This window comes from Odocoileus virginianus, unplaced genomic scaffold, assembly GCF_023699985.2.
Source record: "Odocoileus virginianus isolate 20LAN1187 ecotype Illinois unplaced genomic scaffold, Ovbor_1.2 Unplaced_Contig_27, whole genome shotgun sequence".
Classification (NCBI taxonomy): Eukaryota; Metazoa; Chordata; class Mammalia; order Artiodactyla; family Cervidae; genus Odocoileus; species Odocoileus virginianus.
Window position 1 is genome coordinate 417313 of NW_027224344.1, and position 19861 is coordinate 437173.

At 42.6% G+C, this 19861-nt stretch overlaps 1 protein-coding gene across 5 annotated transcripts in view; it reads left to right on the top strand.

Moving 5' to 3' along the window:
- The window catches only part of PTPN2 (protein tyrosine phosphatase non-receptor type 2), a 63146-nt gene that overhangs the window by 35643 nt on the left and 7642 nt on the right, over positions 1–19861 (top strand). For all 5 annotated transcript variants that reach the window (XM_020913703.2, XM_020913704.2, XM_070464538.1 and 2 more), the window contains exons 4-8: positions 33–131; positions 4256–4393; positions 10342–10551; positions 11762–11914; positions 16722–16903. In XM_020913703.2, coding sequence (XP_020769362.2) covers positions 33–131; positions 4256–4393; positions 10342–10551; positions 11762–11914; positions 16722–16903 — 782 coding nt within the window. The remainder of the gene's footprint in view (positions 1–32; positions 132–4255; positions 4394–10341; positions 10552–11761; positions 11915–16721; positions 16904–19861) is intronic.

Consider the following 19861-nt stretch of genomic DNA (forward strand, 5'->3'; position numbering starts at 1 on the left):
TCCTCTCACCTGCTGTTTCTTCTGTCTTACAGGGTCCACTTCCTAATACATGTTGTCATTTCTGGCTCATGGTTTGGCAGCAAAAGACCAAAGCAGTTGTCATGCTAAACCGAATTGTGGAGAAAGAATCGGTGAGTAATACTTGGTATTTACAACTTACTGTACAGTCTGTGATTGTTAACTTACAAATATTTTCTTACTTCTTTTGGGATAGTCATTCATTAGTTTTGGCCTTTAATTACTAAAAACTAGAGTCAGGGTGATTCTGACCCGAACTAACCTATCATTTTCCTTTATTACCTTAAATATTTAAATAACAACTGTGGACCACTGCCCTCCAAATATAAGTATAATGGAGTGAGTACTGGCCAGTTGTGGTACTTAGATATTTGGAATTCCTAGGCTTTATCAGAATTTTTATAATTTATTATTAACAGAATCCTGGAAATTTTATGAAGAATTGAAGTGACAGGTTTCTAAAACCTTAATAAACTACCATTGGCTCTTATGTCAGGAGGTAGTGAGTATTGATATGTATAGGTTTATTGACATTTGAGATGCAGTTTAAAATCCAGTGCTAATTAGTGGTGTGATGGTGGTTAAGTCTTCAGAGTCTGTGGCTTGAGGGTCCTCTTCTGTCAAACATGCAAATTAGAAAGTGTTATCTGTCAGATCTCTTCCAGCCCTGAGGTCTCAGGAGGTCTCAGGCTGTTCTGCTCCTTCAGATCCTAAATTCTTCCTTTTTTCTAAATTAATAGCTGCTGGTTTTCAGTGGTAGTGAAGGTGCTTCTAGTCTGTTTCAATCCACAGTGTTGTTGCCACACCATGGTGTCCTGCAGTGTCAGCATAGTCTCTGCAGTGGTTTTCATGCTTCCACAGTGACCAACAGACCCAAGTGATGTGAGTGCTGTTGTTGGGACATTTGAGCATCGTTGTCAGCTGGAGGATTATGAGTTTCATCTCTCATTCTGCAGAATAAGTACTGTAATAAAAAGAGAAATTGCCACCAGCAGTCAGAAATCACCTTCATCCAGATGTTCAATAAGAGTCAGGTTTGATCGTTTAGGTCGCCTCGTGTGTGGTAATAACCCTGTGTGTCAGCATAATGATGTCAGCAGCTGCTGCTGGTCAGTGTTTAGTTCCTTAATTAATTAGGGTCATAGTGATATTCCAGCTTTATTGTTTCTTCTTGAGTTTTGGTTGAAATTCTTCTATTGGAAAAAAAAAAAGGCTCCCACTCTAGTTACCTACCACCTTGATGTAGGAAAATCAGTTTTCCAAAGAAGTTGATTCCCACATATCCTCAGTATGTGACCACTTAGGTTTTCTTGGTGTGGGGGCGGGAGGGGATCAATGCTGTGAAGTCATGAGTTTATTAAACACCTGATTCAGTTCACTCCATGGCAGTTATTATCCTTGTTGTTTAGTTGCTAAAGTCGTGTACAACTCTTTTGCGACCTTTTGTACTATAGCCTGCCAGGCTCTTCTGTCCATGGGATTTCCCAGGCAAGAATACTGCACTGGGTTGCCATGCCTTCCTCAGGGGATCTTGAGGAATCAATGCAAGGATCTGCCTCCTGTTTGGCAGACGGATTCTTTACCACTGAGCCACCTGGGAAGCCCATTGTTACTCTTACTGGTAGTCAAATTGTCCCTTCTTTGGCCAGAGGAAGCTTTTCAGGTTGGGCCCTGAGTTCTTTTAACAAAAAACCGAAGAGTCTTACTAGCTCCTTTGATATCTGGAAGGACTCCCTGTTAGAGGCTTATCTTTCCTATGTGAATCAGCTGTTTCTTTAAGAAGCCTTGGTTTCTTTTGGTGAGCAGCGGTATTTCAAGATCACAGCAAAAATAGTAATCTTTGTTCTTACTGGGTTGGTCTTTTCAGTGAACAGAGTTAAGGAAAATTATGTTTGTATGTTAAGATAACAGAACACTAGTGTTCGTACTGATACTGATGCCTCTTCCTCTTTTTTTTGGGAAGGGGTACTGATATTCTGATATTTGATACTGATATTAAAATTTAGGACTATAGGATTGTTTCACCATGAATTCTGGTTCTCAGAGACACTAGTGATGTTGAATGTCTTATACTCATTTACTCTGTCCCGTATTGCACACAGAATTTACTTGTAATAACAAAATCAAGTCCATCACTAAAATAACTACTGAAAACAGTTTAAAATGTTTTCTCTCATCCTGTTTTTCTCAAGTTGTGCTTTACCTCCATCATCAGAGTTTACCACGTTTTAGTCTATCTTAAGTCCCTTTTGTGTAGATGTGCATCTGTCGTTGAGTCTCTCTGGTTGCTCTGTGTGTAGCTCACACTCAGAGGATCCTGAGATGGGTGCCCTGGTCCCAGTTTCTTGTGTGTTGATGACAGTACCTCTGCTGGCTTGATGCTGAAGAGTCTGTTTGGCAGAATATAAAATCTCTGGCTCACATTTGCTTTTTGAGCAACTTGACAGTATTACCCATTTCCTTCTGGCATGTTCCTGTCACAAAGGCACATCTTACTCTATTTCCTCTATTAGTTACTTATTCTTTTACCCAAAGGATTTTTTTTTCTTCAGATCCCATTGATTGTACTGAAATGTGTCTGTGCTGGTCATTCTGGGTCAGTTTGTCCAGGGACAGAGCGTGCTATTTCATTATGTGATTTCAGGCATTTTTCTTTCTTTTAAAGAAAAATTTTTATTGAATTATACTTGACATTTATTCTGTTCCCTTGCATGCCTTACTGTTCTTCTCCCGGGGCCTTCTGTTACACATATGTGTTAGATTTTCATTGCCTACTAGTCTCTCTTTATTTCTTTTTTATTTTAAAAATGTCCTTGTTCTCTTAAGGCATCATCTGTCGTGTTTATTCACAGCTCTGTTCCCTTTAGTTTAATTAATTAATCTTTGTTTATGAAATGATGTGTTCTGTTACTTTTGGTTCTTTTTTCTCTTCTGTCACGTCATTTATGAGTTGTTATAATTCATGCTCTTTCACTTCTTATGTCATTTGTTTTTTTAATGTCTTTTAGCAGCTTTTGAAGTATTAGCTCATAGCATTCATTTGTTTTGGAAGTATTTCTATTAATTGTTATTTGTAGCTGTTTGTGATATCTAAAAGAAATGACCATATTTTACAGGGATGTTTTCCTAGTGTTTTTCTCAATGAAGTGATTCTAGCTCACCTCACCACAGCATGCTGGCCTTACAGTTTGGCTTTTGGGGAGATGCTTTTATTGTCACAAAATGTTAATTCCACGTCAGTAGTTCTGCCACATTTCTAGGTAAAGGGGGCTTATCTTCTGATTCTTTCCCTTGACTTTTAGTATGTAAGTATGCAATGTTATCTCTAGATATATAGTATTTAGTAGCAGATTAACAGGTATTTATGGAAAATGTTATTGATCAGTTGCTAAGTCATGTCCAGTTCTTTGCTACCTCATAGACTACAACACACTAGACTTTTCTGTCCTTCACTGTCTCCCAGAGTTTGCTCAAATTCATGTCCATTGAGTCAGTGATGCCATCCAACCATCTCATCCTCTATCACCCCCTTCTCCTCCTGCCCTCAGTCTTTCCCAGCATCAGGGTCTTTTCCAGTAAGTCGATTCGTTGCATTAGGTAGCCCAAGCTTTAGCAACAGTTCTTCCAGTGAATATTCAGGGTTGATTTCCTTTAGAATTGACTTGGTTTGATCTCCTTGCTGTCCAAGGGACTATCAAAAGTCTTCTCCAGCACCCAAAGCATCAGTTCTTTGGTGCTCTGCCTTCTTTATGGTCCAACTCTCACATCCATATATGACTACCGGAAAAGCCATAGCTTTGACTTTATGGACCTTTGTTGGTGAAGTGATACCTCTGCTTTTTAATATGCTGTCTAGGTTTATTATAGCTTATGGTAAGTACTTATGAAATCAAAACCTTTCAGTACTGTTTGAAGATACGATTCTTGCATGAGTTTGATATTTATAGAAACATAAGAGTGAATACCAGTCTGATGTTGAAATACAGGTTATCCTGCTTTAGAAATGACAAATTGATTTTCATTTTATGAACATGATATCTGTTTTCTTAAGTGTGTAAGTTATAAGAACATTTTACAAACTGCATTTATAAGATGTCAATCTTATTAAAATACATTAAACATCAAACATAGTATGACTGTTCCTAGATTTGGGTACTTGAAAATATATAGCTTGTGTGTGGTTCGTTTTCCTTTCCAGCTTTTTATGGTTTCATTATGTTTATGTTCTTAACTTTAGGTTAAATGTGCACAGTACTGGCCTACAAAAGATGACCGGGAGATGCTGTTTAAGGAAACAGGCTTCAATGTGAAGTTCCTGTCAGAGGACGTGAAGTCCTATTACACGGTCCATCTGTTGCAGTTAGGAAACACCAGGGTAAGACTGCTTGTGCCCAGACTATGGGGCTTTATGTGGTGACTTTAAGGATTATTCTTTGTTCTTGGATTTGAAGTTTGGGACAGCCCATTCATTGCAGCAATGCCTGTAATGGTTCACAGCCATAACCATGTCCTCATAGATTTTGTTCTCATATGTGGTGGCTCTCTGAGAATTCTTAAGAAATGCTGGAAACTAAGAATTGTGAAGTTCAGGTTGGTATCTGAGGATTCTGAGCAACTGATCAGTATTATAATTGGTTGAAGATTGAGGGAGAGGGCTTTAGAATTGGGAAGCCTAGGTTTATATCCATTGCTGCTGCTCAGTGATCCCTGCCCAGGCCCCCCCTTGTCTTTAGGGGGAGGCTGTGGTGCCTCCCTGTTGGCATTTGTGACATTTGTGAGGACGTGGGTATCACGTGAGGAGGTATGTGTAAAGGTGCTGGTACAGAGCGCATGCCTGGGAAAAGCTAGCTTTCGTTCTTGCTGCTTGGAGAGAGTTGCTAATTTGAGGGGTTTGTCACATGGAAATTTGTCTTTATTGAGCTGGTGGAATGGTGAAATAAATTTACCGTATGACCTCATCAGTATTTATTTGGATTTTTTCCAAAAATGTAAGACTCGTTCCTTGGTGCCTGGGTGAGAAACAGGCAGTTGGTTGTGAGCCTACTGTTATTGTCTATGCATCGACATAGTTCCCCCCTTCCCATTCACCTCTTTGCTTTCTTTGGTCTGTATTTAGCATAACAAAAAAATAAGAACTAAGAGTGATTCTGAGATGCTCTCAGAAACTAGAAAAACTAGAAAATAAGAAAATGTTTGCCCAGAAATGGCTTCAGGGATGTATCTGGTCTATAAAGTGAGATACTGTTTTAGTTAAGTATTAAGTGTATTGAGTATTAATGTGTGATCATTAATCCAAAAGAAAAAAATTTTGTGGAGAAGGGAGGTATATACACTTTTTAGATATGCCGAATTACCTTTTGTGGTTATCTCCTAAAACACCTGTCCTTTGTGACATAAGCATGGGTGTGTACCATGTGCATCTGACTGGGTCCAGCTTCCATGAGAACATAACTCAGCTCTGAGGTCGTTCAGGGAGGTGCCTTCTTTACGAATCTCCTCACTGTGTGTGTTTTGCACCAGTAATTCCATTTGTGTGTATCTTAAGCTGCACTGAAATACATCAACTGCTACTTGGTACTGGTTGTCCAGCCCTTATTCCCAGAAACAGAACTTCATTTCCATAAACTTCTCATGGTTCTGGGAATCACCTTCTCTTAGTATTTATGTATGCTAGGTACTGCATCTGCTTGTGGCATTAAAATTGATTTAGCAGGAGATGGGCATAGGTGTTTTTCTCTGAGAATTGATTACACTTGAAATAATAAAATACTTTTGTATTTTGTTTATCAGCTTGTGAAGTATTTTCACATATGTATAGTTTGACCCATGGTTTTCCTACAATGTAGATAAACTCCTAATATTCCTGTTTTTCTTAGTTAAAGAAAATAACCTAAAAATCCATTAGGCTAATAGATTTTTCCCATAAATAGATTACTTAGCTGAATTCCAGATCTCCTAACTTCTAATGACATGGGACCAAGTCTAATTGTTGTGGAAAGAGCCTTGGTTCTAAAGTTTCTGAAGCTGAGGCCACCCTGGGAGTGGGCCAGCCCCTGCAATTCAGTTGCTGCCCATGTGTGGTTTCTTACTGGCCTGTGTTCAGAGTCCACTGTAATTGAACAGCAACAGTTTATGTTCTACTTCACAGTCTGTAGTGAGTGAGCAGTGTTGGAAGGATAAGGTAGCATTGTAGTGGATGAGACAGTTGCGTTAGTCACATTTAGACCCAGGAGCCATGTGGCCTGAATCCTGGCTGCTGCTCCTGGCCCCGTGACCAGCCCGCTACTTGATCTCTGTGCCTACTTTCTCTCATCTGCAAAACGAGGGTGATGGCTTGCTGGCCTCATGGGGTTGTCATTGTGACTGCATGAGTTAGCGCTCCTATGGTGCCTACGGTTCTAGGCTCCCCTGGGTCAGGGCTCCTGTGGGAACAGAGTGAATCTGGAGGGCCTCCATGAGCCAGGGTGGTGGAGATGGGCGAGCTGAGGGAAAAGGTGCTAATAAAGTAGGGCCGCCCTCTCTCGTTCTTGAGGTCAGAGCACCAGGTCGCTTCTAGAGGAGTCTCCTGACCAACCTGGGCAGAGCTGCCCTGTCAGGCCTACTCTGAGGGGACCTCGCACCTGACGACATGTTTGACAGAGCAGTGGAGCACCAGCATTCTTTTCAGCATCATGATGAGAGCTCAGTCTGAACGTTTGTCCCCAAGTGAAGAGAGTCCATTCTGCTTTTGAATGGCTTAAGCTGTGGAGGTAGTTTTGAGGGGCTTTTAAAATCCAAGGTCACATGGAGAACTTGCCTTTCGGGCTTTTCTGTTTACTTGCCCTTTAGTGTTTTCCGTGTGTCTTCTGTCAGGTTTAGGTGATTGAGTTCCTGGAAGACAGTGTTGTACTGAGTTCTGTTTCTTCTGCCCCTAGCTTTGACCCCCCCAGGCTCCTCCTCTCCTGTCTGTCCTGTGCACCGTCCGTCCAGCTTGTGCCCATTTCTTGCTTCGGTCACTTAATGTGTTGGGGTTCTTACGGCGGGTACACCAAGTCCCCTGTTCACCACCCTGAGTGCTTGTTCTGAAATGCGGAATCCTTCTCTAAGGCTCTGGATGCCTTTCCATGGCCCTTGCGGGAGCCCCAGTCCACCTACCCTTGCCGCTTGTCCACCCACCAATTCTCCTGCCCGTCCCTGTCTTGGGCATGCCCTTCCCTCTGCTTAGAACTGGGCCCTATGCCCCCTGGCCTGTCACTCTCTTCTGTTCACCACCTGGGGTTCCGGTTCACTCCCAGAGTGACTTTCGGTGACCATGTATTTAGCACGGCTGTTGCAGCAGCCCTGCAAGAGCTGGTTAAGGACTGGACCAGGACAGTGACCTTGAGGGGGACAGGGTCGATACCTTGCTGCTCTCCAGGTGGAGCAGAAACACAGGTGAGGAGACTGGAATTGTGGAGAGGTCATAGTTGATTGGAAGTGTTAGGGTTAAGGCCGCCAGTGAGTGTCCCTGTGTCTCTTCAGGCTTCACTGGTGTGGGGGTTGCCTGTTTATTCCTCGCTGGAGCCTGTGAAGTAAGTGCTTTCTCACACCCCATTAACAGATGGTGAAACTGGGCGTATGAAAGTCTTAGAAACACAATCTTGCTACCTTCTTCCTGTGCCTAAAGTTGGGCCTGGGCCATAGAGCTTTGTAGATTTTTTTAATAATAATTAGAAGATTTATAGTCCTCTTCAAACTGATAATAGTAATAGTTAACCTGAATTTGAATGGCTCTATATGGCACACACAAGTCATCCCCATGCTCACAGCTCCTGTTGTCTGTACCTACTCAGCTCATAGACCAGCTTCCTGGCCTCCATGGACTCTGAGCTTGTCATCTTATTCAAAGACTACAGTTAGAATTCTTCAAAAAAATGTAAATAAGATTTTGCCCTAAGAATGGTGCGTGCTAACGTCTTTGTGCAGGGGTGGTATGCATGATGCAGTGTTTTCTGAAGAAAATGGTGCGGGGATGTGTGGACTGGCAGGTGTGTGCAGGCCAGTTGGAGTCTAGTGTGAGGGACAGCAGCGAGAAGGGATGGAGGCCTGGACTGGGCATCACAGAAGGAGGACCAAGGGCATGGTGACCACAGAGGAGGAAGGGGCGAGTCCACCGGTATGAGACAAGGACTTTGTCAGAAGTTGTGGGATCCGAGTGTAGAGAACTAGGACTCTGTTGGAAATTGTGGGGTCCATGTGTAGAGAACTGGGATTCTGTCAGAAATTGCGGGGTCCGCGTGTAGAGAAGTGGGGACTCTGTTGGAAGTCATGGGATCGCAGTGTAGGGTACCCTATTGGAAGTTGTGGGGTCCACGTGTAGAGATGAATTTTATTTGGCTCTCCCCTCTCTGGAACCCTTCCCCCTTCTCATTACTTTTCCAACGTGAAATGAGGGAAGGGGCCTCCAGTTGTGCACATGAACTTTTTTATACCACAACAGTAAACATGTGGCTCCTATTACTTCACATGGCCCTTTGGGAATTAATGTGATTTTGTGAGCTGTGTTTTTCGAGTCTTGTTTCAGGAGTGGTTAATTAATTAAAAAAAAATTACCTATAAGAAGTCCTTTAGTCTGTTCCTGTCAGGGAAGAAAAAGATGGATTTTCAGAAATCTATTAGTGTAGAAGACTTTATTATATAAACAGTGGCGAGCATTTCTGGGAACTGGCTTTGAGTGTCCCAGACACTGTGACCTGAATTTGGAAGAAAGAAAGAGGCCATTGATCTTGAGCCAACATCATTCAAGCGAAGAAAAAGCAAGTGGTCGCCCAGGATTGTGGGGTGACCTTAGGTTGGGGCCAGGGTGTGACGCAGAGTTGAACTGCACCATATCGGCCATATCTATGGGAGCAGGGTCCTGGCACCACCCCTGCCCAGCCTGGAGCTCTAGCCAGGTCCACCTCGACCTGGCTTAGGCCCTAGAGGACCAAGTCTGGCCAAGTGTGTGTGGTCAGCACAGTGTGGTGGCTGAGGACTGCAGTGGGGCAGTTGTCTGGGGAAGGGTTAAAACACCTCCTGGAACGTCAGGCCTGTTTATAGAAAGATGTATGTTAACCATGTGCCTGGGTTGAATATTGTGCAGAGACATGTTAGTGGGTCCCTGCTCCCTCTGAAGGAGGAGTAGGAGGCAGAGCAGTGCTCCTGGGGACGGGGGTCTGCTGGCAGAGCTGAGGGATGTTTTCATAAAGAGTTAGGCAGAAATAAAGGTTGTCGGGAATATCCAGGAAGTGGTGCTGAGTAGCCAGGCAGGCTGTATGAGACAGGAAGCATTTAGCATGTTGGTAAACCATATTATCAGCACATCAGCCAAGGCCTGTCAACAGTTCTAGGACTGGGAATTGTTTCCATGTGGAAAACAGCAATTAGGAGAGCAGTTTCAGTTAAAAATGTAAAGATTGTATCTTTAATTCTTGAGTTGTTCCTCTGTGCCTGTGTAGCTGAATCTGAAAGATAACTTATAATGGGGACAATTGTATCTTTAAAAGCTTTGAAATTGTTTTTTTAAAAATAACTTTAAATTAAAAAAAACAATTTTATTTATTTATTTACCTTTGGGTATGCTGGATCTTCCTTGCTATGTGGGCTTTTCTCTAGTTGTATCGAGCAGGTGCTACTCTAGCTGTGGTGTGTGGGCTTCTCATTTCAGTGGCTTTGCTTGTGGAGCACAGGCTGTAGGGCCCCTGGGCTTGATAGTTGCGTCTCCTGGGCTTAGTTGCTCAATGGCATGTGGGGTCCTCCCAGACCAGGGATCAGTACCGTGTCTCCTGCATTGGTAGGCAGATTCTTCACCGCTGAGCCACTGGGGAAGGCCCCAGACTTTGAAATTCTTAAACAGGAAACCAATAAAGATGTGAAATTATACTGGTAGAAATTTATAAAAACAGAGAATTCACTCATCATGATGCGTGATTTAAGAGGACCTGGCGGCATGTGTGGTGCAGGTCAGTGGTGGAGACCCAGGTGCTGCTCCAGTCCTGTTCTGCCATTTTCTTACCTGTGACCTTGGGTGCATTACTTAACGCTTGCCTCGGTTTTCTCATCTGGAAAATGGGTTTTAATGGGATTTTTATATGGGTTAATATATAAAAAGCTTAGAATGTGCCTACAAAATAGTAATTGTTACAGAAGTGTAGCTATTAATATATTCCAAATTCTCCTAAAGAAAATCCTCCCAAACTTGTATGTGTGATTATCAACAGCCAAATGAAAAGTCATGGTGCATTACACAAAACACATCTTACTGCAGTAGATTTTTAAAAGAAAAAGCTTAGAACTAACTTGTCCCCCTTAATTTTCACTTTTTAGACTGGTGAAACCAGAACAATATCTCACTTTCATTATACTACCTGGCCAGATTTTGGAGTCCCTGAATCACCAGCTTCGTTTCTCAATTTCTTATTCAAAGTGCGGCAATCTGGCTCCTTGAACCCTGAGCACGGGCCTGCGGTGATTCACTGCAGTGCCGGCATTGGGCGGTCGGGCACCTTTTCTCTGGTGGACAGCTGCCTTGTTCTGGTAAGTGACCTCATTTCAGGCTCCCATACCTTTTTGTTGTTTCCACTGGCAGAAGTAAGTTCAAATGCCAGGATCCCAGAACTGTGCTTTTCAAACTTAAACGTCTACCTGTTTTTTAGAGAAACCAAAAATTCTCTTTCACATCCTTTCAGCTGCCTCTTGCTTGTGATGAGTGGACGGGGTTGTGACCAGGATAATCCTCGAGCTCTGGGAGGAGACTTGTGCTGTTAGCTTCGTGTGCTAAATGATAGGTTGTCTCCCTCACCCACTGTATTTTTCAGACATCAGTTGGTAGATGGTATTGAATTCCTTCTTGCCTTGGTTTCCTTATTTACAAACTGTGGGTAGTGCTGGTATTTCCCTCCCAGGACTATTGGGAGAATTAAGTGAATCAGTGTACTAGGAACACCTACTGTCTAAGCCCCTTGGTCTGTGTGGTGTTGACATCACCCCCTGAGGTTCCTGTGGTGCCCGAGGGCTGTGTGTCGCCCCAGCCCTCCCAGCCCCCGCCGGGGCACCAGCATGTGCCTGTCCTTCTTTTATGGTATCTTAGACGTCACTGTATTAACACCGTGCTTAATACCCTATGCTTCCATCTAAAGCCAGTTATTATGTGTAAGGGAGCTTTGATGTGTTTAAGAACTCTTAAGCATCTGGTCTGTTTATGGTAAATATTAAAACTGGATCGTGTGTGTCAGTTCCCTCCCAAAGTTACTGCAGCAACTGTTCTCTTTTCCACTTGGGGTGGGGTGGGATGGGGTAGGGTCACAGTGGACTAAGCCTGACTGCTGCAGCCAGCGGTCTGCCGTATCATCTGCAGTGTTGTCACCGTGGGTCTCTCTCCTCCACCCCCTTGGGTGCTACCATCCATAGACTTGTGTACAGACATGAGGCTGCTGTGTACAGATATGAAAGCAGGGGGCGCCCAGTGAAAAGATTTACTCCTTAAAAAAGAAGGGCACGAATCTCTGTGTATTTATCCTTACTTTAAGCCAGCACACAGCATAAATCCTTCCTTCAACCAATCACCAATCGCTAGGCTAACACAAGTGAGATGACTATTAGCTGGAGTCAGCCGTGGGTCCTCCCTGTGCTGCCTGGACAGGGAACGGCGGCCTGGGCCGGCTTGCCCTTAGTGGTTATCTTGGATTGCTTTCTTTTCTGGACTCTTAACAACAAAAGGCTTGAATATTGTTTACCTCTCTTGCAGATAGAAAAAGGAGACAATATTAACATTAAGCAACTGTTACTGAATATGAGAAAATACCGAATGGGGCTGATTCAGACTCCAGATCAGCTCAGATTTTCCTACATGACGATAATAGAAGGAGCAAAGTTTATAAAAGGAGACTCAAGTATACAGGTAAACCGTGTGTCAAGTGTATTGTTGTCAGGTAACTGCATTCCGTGTAAGCCACAGGGCTTTTCCCCTCCTCCCGAGAAGCATATTTACATTAATATGGTGGGTCCAGCTGGCTTCTGAGAGGGAAAAGCCTGTGCCCACCTCTTCACATGCTCCTCAGCCTCTTGTTAAATCCTGCTTGTCTCTCAGAAGCTCAGCTGGGAACATGGTTTCATTAAAAAAAGTAGAAGTTTCATGTAGAAGAGAGTCTGAGCATTTACTCATTGAAATAATTGGAAAAATTAGGTACTTTTGGCCCATTAAAACCTGGCCTGGAGTTACACAAGAATACTTAGTTTGTAAATAGATTATCCCATCTGCTGCAACAGTGAGCAAGCAGCTTGAGTACTTGCAGCAGATACAATGCACCAGAGCAGTGTTGTTTTTCTCTGGTTGGTAGCTTTATTCTCATGAGGGTGTTTTTGTTCTGCAAAAGCTAAGATTGGTTTTCAGAAACCTGTGTTTATGTACTAACATAAAATGTAAAATAGAAACAGAAGTGACAGTAGACTCCCCTTTCTTGTCTGAGCCAATCTTGTAGAATTTTACATAAGCAGGTAGATTTTCTTTTTGTTTCTCCTACATAAAACCACTTACTTGCTCTCTAGCTTCTGTGATTATGGCCAAAAGAGCAAGATTCTGAATAAGCCTTGTTTTGTAACAGATCACACCATCTGTGGAATGATGTATAAATAGTTGTGTCGTATAGATTACACAGATATTTAAATACCCCTGAACAATTTTATTTATCAGCTAACGTTTTTGTTGTGATCATTGGTATTATTTTAACTATTCAAGACAGTCTATCAATTAAAATTTTAAGTTTTATTTAAAAGATCCCCCCTCTTTAGCATCAAAGGAAAATTTTTAATGAAGGGAAAGGTGAGGTTCCTCAGTGCCCTCAATCAGTAAAGTGCTTGGTGTGTGAAGATTAAACCCACGAGACGTTAGTGCCTCCCCCAGACGCCGCCTCAGCATTCAAGATGAAACTTCTACTTTTTTTAATGTGTACCAGCTTCAGTGCCAGTGTGTGTGCTGACCCCGTCTGCTGTGCTCATTCCCTGGCTCCTCCAGACAGGCGTTTCCTCAGGTCACTGCCCCTCGCTGCACTTAGAACACGGATGTGCCTCCTCTGAGGGTTGCTTTCCCGGTGGAGGTGGATTTTACGGACGTGAGTCCCATGGTGACTGTGGTATGTGGCTTGGGGGAGTTTCTTCTGTCCCAGTTTATCCGTGCTGTGTGACCATCACGTCCCTGACCCAGCATCTTCATCCCTGCTCAGACCCACAGGTCTCCTTTGCCTCCTTACACAGGGCCCATTGGAAATGCCCCTGTTTCTCCAGTGCTCAGGGTCAGAGAGCCTGTTGCCTTCCAGGGGGCTCAGTTTCCACAGAATTGGTCTCAGCAATCAGTTAGTACCTACTGAATATATGAGAATTCGGAGACTGTGAAAGTACATCAATTACAAAGTAAAAGTCTTCGTTAACTCACCCTCACCCCCCAGCGTGTAGCCACTAATGCGTGTGTGTGTGCTTCCAGGTTTGCATGTCCATGCATCAGTAGTATTTATGTATCACTGTATGGACTTGTTTATTTTATGTAGTTATTTTCAGACTGTTTTCTCCTTCTGGAACCCCTGATGTCTCATGCTGTAACCATGTGTTTGTTTAGTGTTGAGATGTAGCCAGTCTGAATCGAGTTCTGCTTAAAATTTAAGATGTACAAATACAGGGAGAAAGAGTGTAAAAGATCTCAGTAATTTAAAAAATATCATGTGTTCAAATGACAATATTTTTAATATATTGAGTTAAATGAAACATGTTAAAATTCATCTTTTTAAAAAACATGGCTATTAGATATTTTTAAAGATACATATGTGTGTGTGTGTGTGTGTGTGTGTGTGTGTGTGTGGCTTACATTACATTTCACTGGACAGTGCTATCCTAGAACCTTAGTTTAGAACAGAACAAAAATCTCAGAGAAATAGATTTCCCTGAAATCTTAAATCATAAAACTGTCCTGTTACAAAGATCAAGAGTTGCTTTGTTGTGTGGAAACCGCAGAACGCATGGCTCTAAGTGTCCTGTGCCCCAGAAGCATCTCCTAGGACACATAAGGGGGTGATAGGCAATTTATGGGCTCTTTTTTCTCTCCATGCATCTGCCTCCTCCTCTTTGCCTCTGATTTTGGGGGAAATGAGTATTTGTAAGAAGAACAAGGGATGCTTCTCTAGTGTGAGTTGATGACAGTGGGTGCGGGATACTGTCTTTCTGTCCAGTAGCACCGCACTGTGTCAGCTTTGTCTCTGGTTCTTTTTGCTGAACAGGGCATGTGTCTCCACCTTCTGTCTTAATCTGGGCTTATGTGATTCGAGTGGTGTTTTCATTGTTGACTATAGTTTCATGTTTGTTTTCCTGTGAAGATTTCTGACATATGTGGCTATAAAATGATTTAGAACCTGCCAGGACAAAGGAAAGCTGTTAGTATTTACACCTAAAATGACTGTACCTGAAGCTAGTAACTTGTGTGTGATGACCACATAGTGCATGTTTATGCACTGCCATCTCCAGTGTCCTGGGCCCACCAGGAAAGAGGAGATGATCTCTAGCTGTCTTTAAAAGGACTCTGTTTACCTTCCATCTTTCTGGCCTGAGGTTGTCATAAACGTAGTACCATTGCTGGTGTTTCACATCTTTATTAGCGAATCCTCAGTTCTGCCCAGAGATGTGACAGAAAGACATTGCTCTTTGTTTTTCTCCTTTGAAGTTCACTAGCATTGACAGTCCCCACCCACCACCACCCCTGCACCCTGCTGAGTCTTGGTGGATTCTGGGAAGTGGGCCAATGAGTCTTGCTTTTGGGCATCATCTTGTTTATTGACATTGTTGAGTTTTGTCCAAGTATGAGGCCAAGTTGCAGTAACTAGATCTTGGTGAAGAATTGCTCAGCATAATTCTAGAGACAGTTAACATTTTTGTTGGATACTTAAACTCTCTGGTGTCTGACACTGATGGTTATTTCCAAGATGCAGAGCATCCTGAGGATTTCTGGCACTGTCAGCCCAGGCTCTCTGGGTTCACATCCCAGCTCTGCAGCTGTGGAGCCTGGAGCAGGGTGTTTACTCACAGCCCACCTCCCTGTATGACAGGAGGGAGCAGCAGGAGGAACTGCACCTCTTCCGGGGGTCTCATGAGGATAGGGGACCAGTGTAGGTGGAGTCTTAGGTCAGCAGGGGTGTGGTAGTGTTCAGGAAGTAGCTGTCTCTCCACTGCATTTCCTCTAGTATAAAAAATGCTGTTTGGACAGAGAAAAAAATTTTCAATGGTAAAGAACAAAATTGACACAGTCACCTCAGGTGAAAGCATCTTACTCTTGTGTGTTGTTATATGGATTCTCAGCTCTTGGTAAGATAGTCTTTCTGGATGTGATGGAGACACTGCAGGTCCCTTTCGAGAGAACACAGACCCACCCCGGGCGCCTCATGTCAAGGTTGTCTTTCCCTGAGGTCCACCTCCTTCCTGGCCTCGCCTGTCTGGCTACGCTTTCCAGGCTCCCCTTCCTCTAGCCACGCTGTTGTGCTCCAAACACAACTGCCCTCCAAACACAACAATTTACAGAGTTGTACTTTCTGAGTCTTTTGTGAGTCAACTTCCGAGAACAAAAGGAGATCCATTCACACACTGTGCAGCTTCATAGAAGAGCCATGTCAGGGAAGGTGGAGTGTGACAAAATACCTTTTAATTCCTTTGTTGTGTAATGAGACAAGCTGGAAATTAGTTTATTGGTCTGTCAGTGAATTTCCTGAAATTTTTAAATCTAAACATACAGGCATTGTTTAAATAGTGCCATTTTGTACCATAGTAACTGCAGAGAATGAGTGTTCTTCTGTCAGTCCCAGAAGAATGTGAGTTGTGCAGTATTCCTTCTCTGTCAGAATCCTTGAAATTCTCAGATGATGGTTGCAGGGAACCTTACTCATTATTAGATCTGAGACTCCATACTTGCAGGATAGATCTCCAAAGAGGGCCTCTCAGGTCTGTGCTGGAGTTAGAGTTTGAGGTCATGGAAGCCACTGGCTGTCCCAGCCATGCCTCTGCTCCTCCATGGATGGCCAGGAGCTGGGTGAACGTGTTCCCAGCCCTTGGAAGACTTGGAGAGCCTGGGTCTTCCTGCCTCAGAGGAGGAAAGTGGATGGCTCTTCATCATGGTCTGAGTCCTGCCACCCCACAGTCCCGGCTGCTGGGGCCCTTTCTGCCCTGGGTCGGGCCAGCTGCCGGGGCTGCTAGTGCCCGTGGTGGGCACAGTCTTTGGAGTCCTCTGGCACTGCAGGGACTTGCTGGTTCTCTCTAGACTGGACAGTGGCAATGAGCCGGAGGACATGGGTCACATTCATGGGCCATCTTGGTCACCCTTCCTGCAACAGGTGCCTCTGCACTGGGGACAGTACAGTCAGACTTTGAAGATCTTACCATGAGGTCCTAGTGTAGTTTGTCTCAAATGGGCTAAAGTCACTGTGTTTTATTAAGGTGGTTGTGTTCAACTACATACTGATGTGCATCAGTATTAAATGCTTTATTATTATTATTATTAAATTCAACTTCAAGTAGGCATAGCTAGAAGTGGTTTGACAAAACATGTTTTCCTCTTTCATTCATATTTTAGCATCACAGGCTTCTCTTAACTATATAATTGCATTTTGTAAATTTTATTTAAGGAAAATAAAAACTCTAGTGTTTTCATTTGTTTCTCATTTCTCTTCCCTATGTAGAAACGTTGGAAAGAACTTTCTAAGGAAGACGTATGTCCTGTTTTTGATCATTCACCAACCAAAATAATGACTGAAAAATACAATGGGAGCAGGATAGGCCTAGAAGAGGAAAAACTGACAGGAGACAGATACTCAAGTCTGTCCTCTAAAACACAGGAAACTCTGGAGGAGAACAGCGAGAGGTAAGGTTACTGCAGTAATGTGCTTGTAAAGATGAGACTCTTATTTTAATAAGTTTGTGGATATGAACTAATATAGATCCTTTGTTTATTGAATTAATGTAACAATTTATTATTGCGGGGCATTTAAATAGTATATGATGGCGTCATTGAGCTCAAAGAAGACAGTTTATAGACAGAAACCTGTCTATAATGGAAAATGGCTTGACACAATATGGGTTTAGCATGGTATTAGAGTGTAAAAGTTAATATAAGTGGATACTAAGGTGTGTAGTATGACACAGAAAACAAACGGTAATACCTGCTGTTTGTGTAGTTATGCAGTGTTCATGCTCCCATTATACAGTGTAAGTAATAATATTTCTTTAACACCATTGAGGGTATGAGTGCTCAGTTGCTAAGTCTTGTCCAACTGTTAGTGACCCCATGGACTGTAGCCCTCCAGGCTCCTCTGTCCGTGCCTGGCGGGACCTCTGTGCTAGGCAAGAATACTGGAGTGGGTTGCCATTTCCTCCTCTAGGGGATCTTCTCGACCCAGGGATTGAACCTGTGTCTCCTGTGTCTCCTGCATTGGCAGGTGGATTCTTTACCACTGAGCCACCTGGGAATCCCATTAATACCATTATGAAATAGTTAAATGAATATTTCAATTTAAATTTGTTATTGAAAGAAAAAAGTCTTTCTAAAAAATCACATAAAATGCCCTATACTTTCAGAGTTTTGAATCCATATGAATGTCTAAACTATTCAAGTTTTTAAATTTGAAAAATTATACTTCTAGGGCTCCAGGTATCTCACATTGTATGAAGTTGGTATCCTGAGGTGTGAGTTTCTTAGAAAAGTGAAGGAACACCTTTTCTTCCTCTCTTCAGTATCTGAGTTGACTTTTTTTTTCTTTTTGTCAAACATGCTTTTTCTTCTGAAAAATTTTACATTGTAGTCATATTTGTTACTTTGGGATCAAGGGATATGCTGTGAGAACCATTAAGGTCTCCTTACATTATAGCTTCATTTCTGTGTTTCCCCAAGACATAAGGAATTGCAATGCATGGCGGCTACATGTTGTACTTCAGAGTTTGTTCTGACTTAGCTGTGCTGTTCCTTATATGTGATGTCAGTAGTTTAGTCACAAGTTAAAGCATAGAGGTATTTGTCTTTTCTTCTACCTCAGGCTTAATGCTTTTAAGTCAGGAAATAATACTGTGAGCTCTGTATCCTTTTATATATTTTATATGTGCTTTGCCTGCTCTTGATTACAAGGTAATTTTTTTTTAATTGGCAGGTACATACATACTCGTTATATGAATTTTCAGTCCGTAGAGTGAATTTTGAGTAATAGTTTTTGCACATCATTGTAGGAAATACTCAGGTGGAGATCATTCAGGCAGAGCTACCTGTGTCTGTGATAAGGAAAAGTGGAAGGAAGACTGCAAGGCATACGGAGATGGGCAAAACATAGTCCCAAGTTGCTGATACACTTAGAAGACAAAACAAGAACCCAGACTAACATCGTAAATGATTTACTGTAATTGAAGTGCTATAAGATAAGAATAGAAGGACTCCAGGGGCTGAGGGAAGCAAAGAGAAGTGTGTTCTTAGTTTAGAAGGAAACAGACTTTGAGAACAGCAGAAAAGCTATTTGGGCAGGACCAAGGCCATACACAGTAGGTGAACACTGGAGAGTCTTTGTGAGCACGCGTCCTCTCATCTCCTTTGTGTGTTAACTAGGAGTGGGGTTGCTGGGTCACACGTGGTCACTCCATGGGGATCATTTTTAAGCCATTTTTTCCAAATGGCTGCATCACTTTGCCTTCCCACCAGCAGTGGCTGAAGGTGCCTGTATCCCCAAGAATAATTTAACATTAACAAAATAATCTAATATGTAGACTATATTTAAAGTTCTGTAATTATCAAAAACCCACTTTATAGCTTCATAGAAAATAACTGTACTGAGATACATAAAAAGTTGACAGATGTAGAGCATACAGTTCAGAGTATTGAGTATATTTACAGAGTTACGTAGCAGTCACCATAATGTAATTTGGGGACATTTTTTTAATCTTGGTCTGTTCAGCTATTTAAAAAAGTAATTCATGATCTTGTCCAGGGTCATGCAGCATATGAGTGGTTCTTCAGGCTCCTTCCCTGGGACCATGCACCACCTTCTGTTCACCCTCTGCTGGACATTGTTTGCAGCTTTTAGACGAATTGCCTTCTAGGACACCCCATGATCTGGATCCCTCTGACTGTTCCTCATTATTAGATTTAGGTTAAACACTTGGGGCAAGAAGAAAGCTGGCTGCTGATATAGTAAACACTGAAGAGACATTCAGGACTCTTAACCAAGCAGCACGTCAGGACTATGCCTCACAGCGATTGCTGTGGCATAGGCAGCCTGACTGAAGGCAGGGAGGCTGGTTAGGCTTCCGCTGTAACACAGCAGTACCTGAAGGGAGATGGGGTTTGTGAGATTTAGATTTAGTTTCTTTGGAACTGATTTTAGTAGCCCTTACACTTGATGTAATTGTTATGCAAAATATATAAATGAGTACTCTCTTCTTTAAAAAATATATGTTAAATAGGCAAGTTTCCATCCAGTTCACTTCAGTCGTTCAGTCTTGTCCAGCCCTTTGCAACCCCATGAGCTTGCTCAAACTCATGTCCATCGAGTTGGTGATGCCATCCAACCATCTCATCCTCTTAAATTTCCATGAGTTTCCATTAAGTGAAAAAAATTAAGTTTTGCTTTCCATATCATTTGAAGAAGGGAAATTATTTTAAACACTACTCAAGCTTATTAAAAACACATTTTTAAAGTATTATAAAATGGTTAGCTTTCATCAGCTTCAGGGCTTGTGTTGCTGCCAGACTTTCCATATGATTGAACTCTCAGATCTGCTCACACCTGCTGAATTGATTCCACTTTGCATTCTAAGGTGTGAGTTTCTTCGTGCAAGGTTT